This window comes from Opisthocomus hoazin, chromosome 3, assembly GCF_030867145.1.
Source record: "Opisthocomus hoazin isolate bOpiHoa1 chromosome 3, bOpiHoa1.hap1, whole genome shotgun sequence".
NCBI lineage: Eukaryota > Metazoa > Chordata > Aves > Opisthocomiformes > Opisthocomidae > Opisthocomus > Opisthocomus hoazin.
Window position 1 is genome coordinate 11457732 of NC_134416.1, and position 6000 is coordinate 11463731.

The 6000-nt window shown below is 38.4% G+C and overlaps 1 protein-coding gene across 4 annotated transcripts in view; it reads left to right on the top strand.

The window, feature by feature from the left end:
- The window catches only part of ASAP1 (ArfGAP with SH3 domain, ankyrin repeat and PH domain 1), a 195445-nt gene extending 190438 nt beyond the window's left edge, over positions 1-5007 (top strand). For all 4 annotated transcript variants that reach the window (XM_075415544.1, XM_075415546.1, XM_075415548.1 and 1 more), the window contains one exon: positions 2129-5007. In XM_075415544.1, coding sequence (XP_075271659.1) covers positions 2129-2203 — 75 coding nt within the window. In that variant the 3' untranslated portion in view covers positions 2204-5007. The remainder of the gene's footprint in view (positions 1-2128) is intronic.
- Positions 5008-6000: the final 993 nt, after the last annotated feature.

Consider the following 6000-nt stretch of genomic DNA (forward strand, 5'->3'; position numbering starts at 1 on the left):
AATGACTTTTACAGGAAAGCTTCTTTTTGCAGATTTGGGGAGGTTCTTGTTATTTTGGTTTGTGGGTAGTGGTTTTTTATTTTGTTGGTTTTGGGGAGTTTTTTGCCTGAGCTAACATCCAGCCCTTAAACTTGTATTAGAGAAGACCCCCTTTCTCTGGTAGGGTCTGTCTCTTCCTGGGGGTCTGCTAGAACCGTCCTGACTAGGTTTGGTTTTATTGCTGGCTCGTAAAAACACGTATTTACATACGTCACACTTTGTAATGCACACTAACCTTTCATTAAACGAAAAAGTGGTGATTTTTACTCCATTTAGCATGCTTACACCCTTCGTGAAAAATAAGGTATGTAATTATCTTCACCAGAAATGTTAAGTTACACCTACAGGGGTTGCTGGAAGTCTGAAAAACTATTTGTAAATGGTGCTGTAAGCTGATCGTTTTCCTCCTTAAATGCGAGGTAGTTAATATTTTCTTTTCCTTCTTCCCTCCGGTGCCATTGGTTTGTATCATACTCCCCCCTACTCTGGACTGCATATTGTCTTTGGTTCTTGAGTCCTAACACTGGGTTTTTCTCAACCCCACTTGAAGGCTCCAACCCTCCCTTGACACTCTGCTTCTTGCCTCCAGAGCCCTGCTTACATCATCCTTCCCTACCTAAGAATTATTACTGGGGAAAATGAGACGGATTTCATTTTGATTGAAACAACTTCTTATCGCAATGCTGCCTATGTCTTCCTAATCTAAATGCGGCGCAACCTTTGCTGGTTTGGTTCTAGCTACACGGTTTCCTCTCACCCATCATTTAAAGTGTGGAAGATTTTCCACTGAAAAGATGGCATCAAACGAGCAATGCCCGGTGAAAAGCTGCTTTATTAACCCTATCATCCAGTCCCCGATTATGGTTGTATTAGTTGCTGAATCTGTTTTGTGAAGTGGCTTTTTAAGATCCCTGGGTACATGCCTGACACATTCCATGAAGTGCTCCAGTCTGAGTGTTTCTGAGAAGGGAAACGAGGGCTGTTGACTCATATGCTTCAAAAATTTGGCTCTACAAGAGGAAATGGCCAGCCCTGCATGTTTCCCCTTCCCATTTTTTAGCTTGTGGGAGAGGAAGGAGGTGCACCATTATTCTGAAAGTACAGAGCAGCACTGTAGCAGGATGAGAAGAGGGTTATGTGGTCAGTCAAGGCTGCTACTCCAGTGCTATCAGTTTGATAGTTGTTTAGAACTATGCATTTTAAACGTGCAAAGTTCATACAGAAGGTGTCATTATTAGCTGTTTTTTTAGAAGTTGCTTGGCTATTTCTTCATTAATTATTATTATGCAAAACATGTAAGAAGTTGTACATGAAGGATACCTAATCAGATGGTAGTGTGATTCATTATAAACACTAGTATTCACCTAAATCATTAGGAATCATACTAATTCAGTGAGAAAATAGCTGGGCCCTTCTCACTTCATGAAGCATGCCGATTATCATAACTAACTTCACAATTGTAGCAGACATTTCCCTCAAGTGAGATGTTTAGGCTTTATTCAGTTAATGAAGATGAGTGAGTTTGAAAGGCATAGATTAACTTGCAGAAGCAAGATGCATCAGGCAAAAGAAAATAAGGCTTCTGTTTTGGTGAGATTCTTGAAATTCAGTGGTCTACGTAGCCCTTCTAGGTTTCCCCGTTCAACTGCAGTGGAACTGTAGTTGCTTTGTTCTCCTTTGATTTAGTTGGCTTAATTGGTCTTATTTATAATGTGTTTGTATGGTTTTATTTTGTTCCTTTACGCAAGTTCAGATGTTAACTAACTTAACATCTACTTTAAACTGTACAAGAACTTGCAAAGGCTCCCAAGGATCCATGCAGTTCTGCTGCTTTTGAATGAAATGCAGTCTGCGAACTCTTGGTCAGGCATTGGAACAGGCTGTCCGGGGAGGTGGTTGAGTCCCCATCCCTGGAGGTGTTTAAAAAACGTGTAGATCTGGCACTTCAGGATATGGTTTAGCAGGCATGGTGGTGTTGGGCGGATGGTTGGACTTGATGATCTTAGAGGTCTTTTCCAACCTATGATTCTATGAGTCTATTATCTGCGCACACCTATACGTTTACATATGTTTTTCTCCTGTGTTCCAGATTGGCCACATCGAAGGACAGCCAGAGAGGAAAGGGGTCTTCCCAGTGTCCTTTGTGCACATTCTGTCAGACTAGTAAAAACAAACCAACAAACAATCCTAAACTTGAGCATTGCACATTCTTCATGCAAGACGGGCTTTTTAGCAAAAGCGAACGCTGCTGCCTCCCTGTAATCCTGTGCACAATTGTATATATAGCTGCTGTTACAAATTAAGAATTCATTTAAGTTTCACCTCATGAGGTTGAATTACATGTATTGTAAATATACTGTGTTATTCTGCCTTTGCCAGTATTATGGTAGCCTTGGAACCTGGCACGCCTTATTGGGTTCGTTGAAGCCATCCTCGGCATCTAGCACTTACATCTCTGTCTATGCTGTTCAAAATACGTATGGACTGCCAGCTTTCCAGACATAGGTGGTCTCCGTCAACCATGTAACTGTACAGCAATGACTCTTCCTAATAACTCGGTATTCTCAATATACAATTAGCAGAAAGTTAGAATGAGTGAATGGTTTTGGACAATTTAAAAATCAGTCTGCAGTTTATAAGTGTATGCAGTTTACAGCTATGAAACCCACTTCGGTATTTATTTAATATAGTGCTCAGTTAAGTGTAATTATGAAGACAAATATTCACTGACTTTACAGATAACAGTAATGTTTTATGGTGTGCATACAGCATTTCATGTTTATATTCTGTGGACCTATGCCAAACTGTGATTGCAGTTCCCCTGTGATATTACCTCACTATAAAAAGTTACAAATTTATTTCATTCGAAAACTTATTTTAATGAAAATTAGTCATATTGTTCTTTAGTAGATATATGTGAAATTTGCTGGTTTCTTTCACTGAATTCTTAGTAACCAAGGACTTCTAGAAAATGTTAACTGTTGACATTATGCATGCATTTAGACGCTTACTTGAAACCTGCCTTTGTACAAAAGTAGTACTGTAGTCATATAGCTACATTTGAAGAAAAGTACATTTTAACTTAATTGCTATTCAGATTAATGTGAGCTTGCAACAGTATTTGTTTATAGCTAAATTGGCTCTTTGAAAAATGATTTTGTGGGTTTTTTTTTCCTCTGTCTTCAACCTTGCTAAAAGTTAGTTACCTAAAATAAAATTTGTTAAGTGGTGATATAAGGATAAATTTAAATTATTTTTAATTGCTCTAAAAAGTGGAAGTTGAGATGACCTCTCATGCATTTGATCAGGCTGTTAACGATAGAACTCAGATCACAAGTATCAGGCTGGTTTTAGTAGAGTTCATGTAATTGTAACAGTCTTAATTCGAAGCACCAAGTAACAGACATACTGTTATAAAGCTAATGTCTAAGAAAATCTTTGGAAGGCTGCATTTGACTTGAGGTTTCTTGAAAGTTGGTATAAAGTTGCATGGCCAGAAAACACTTAAATGTATCACTGAAAACTTTCATTTCCCATGTCACTTTCAACATGATTTTTTAACTTTGAAACATAATGCAGTTGTGTTTTTCCCATAGCTTTGTCTGTAGCAGGTTCCATGACTTTCATGTGTAGTTTTGTATTACTTGCTTTAAATGTTATTTTGGCTTCAGTACCTAGTACTGCTGTTTCAAAGCAGATTGTCTTGGCTGCATGGAAAGATTTTCATTTCATGAAAACACATCTCAGACTTTCTGAGGGCTTTCATTTTTAATTCAGTTTTCCAAGACTGTAGTCAGTGAATATTTAATTCTGTTTGTGGTTAATATAGAAACAAATACCAGTCTAAACCCCACATGGAAAAATTGCAAAACATTTATCAACTGTTAATGGTTTTATCATTTATAACAAAAGTTTATTAAAAAAAAAATTATGCAATGAGTGAGCCTGCTGGCATCTAATCTTCAGTATTACCAGCTCCAGTATTTCAGACTTAATATTCTGGGTTTTTTTATGGAAAGGAAGTCAGGACTAGCATTTTTTTAGCATTCCATTTTATCCATTACTACAATGTTTTAAGTTGCATTAAAGAACAAAACCTATTCACTTTTGTGGTCAATTGTATTTTTAAGTGATCTTGAAATAAACTGATAAAAGCAAATCATACAAAGAAAACCTAGGCATGTAAAATTATGTAGAGTCAAATGTCTATTCTTTTCTACGCTCTTTAAAATAGTATACATATGCATTTTATAAAATTAAATGAGTTCCATCTGGAACAATAGTTCTGTTTATTCTGGCTTATTGTGGGTCATAAGAGATCTGAAAATGTATGATATTGATTGAGTTTAAGTACAGTATTATATTTGAACTCAATGAGCCACTGTCTGCAATTTTGTACATGACATAGTATTTGGAAAGTCTAAATCTTTATGGAAAAAGAGCTGAAAAGGGGTTGGGGGGAGGGGCAGGGGAAGGTGCCCCCAGAGGGGGAAGTATGCTCTGCAGATGATGTCGTATTTACTGTTGAACAACAGTTGCTATTTATTTTTTTATTGCATAGTACATCAGCGTGTACAGAAATCAGATCTGGTCATGCCACTAGTTAAAATCTTGACTTCTCATTGAATGTTAAGGTAAAACATCAGTACACATGTCTATTCACATTGTATTTAATGTGACAGTTTTTTGAGTACTGTATGTGTTAATTTCTACTTTTTTAATATTTAAAATTGCCTTTAAATAAATGTATTCAGTTGATCCCAGATATCTGAACAAGGCCCTTTTGTCAACTGGAATATCTTCTAGGGAGAAAGTCTGGATTCCAAACAGGTAGAACGAAAACACTTGAAATGTTTTCTCCTGAATATAAAGCACCCCTTATATAATGCAATTCAATGTGTATCTCTTTAACAGCTGTTAAATATGGATGCAATTGCCTTTATCTGGAAAAACTTTACTTACTAAAGTTAGCATCAAAACACTTACTTTGTCCATGAGTTTCAATTGCTTTCTCTGTGGCTTCAGTGGGCTCTACGAAAGCCAGCCCGCTGTGTCTTGTTTTCTACAGCTGGCCCTTCGGGCTGAACAGAAGGGCTCAGCATGGCCCTGTGTCCCGGACGCGGCCCTCCTCCGCCTGTGCACAGGACTGCCGAACCCAACAGCAGCTCTCAAACCGACCCAGGCAGTACTAGCCTTTCCTGGATGGAGTGACTTTATTGCGTAGAATTCCAGCTCCAACCCAGCGTGCAGAGATTATTTTTCCCCTCCCTGACTCGGTTCTTGGAAGTTTTCATTGAAGACCCTTGCCTCTCAAAACTGCTCCAAAAAGAACAAGTCACTTGAAATTGCTAGAAAGCAATGAGAATCTCCTTTAGCCAGAGGAAAAGTTGGAGCGTGGAGTTACCAGATCTGGTTTGTATCAAAAATAGTAACGGCAGCAGCACAGGGCTCAGGAGACCGCTGTGGTAAGATGGCTTCTTGAACACTGAATTGTAGCGCAGACATAGCCTGCATTCGTCATAGAACGTTCTGCTCAGTTAGTTTGGGGCCTTTAAATTTATATAGGCTAAACATATGGAGCGAGGGATGTGTGAAATTATGGACACGGGGCAGGGAAAGCAGTCTGGTTAAATGTTCTGCTCTTGCTCAGTTTCTACCTTGTCACAGTATTTCAGATAACAGCGTTCAGAGATCCATTGATTCCAATCTACTCAGTTCTCTGTCCTACTTGTATTACTTGTTCTTCAGTGACATGTATTGATTTAGTTTTGCAAGCCAAAATTGAGGTAGATAGCTCATACACTGTTTGGAGTGGAAGAGACCAAGACAAATGCATGTCCAGAGAGCTCGCTTGTTCAAAGTTTCGGTCTGCTTACCCTTTTCCTGGCAAACTTCAAGCTCATAGTTGACCAGAGACCAATTGGTAATCAGAACCAGTGAAAGTGGTGCAAATCTGAAATA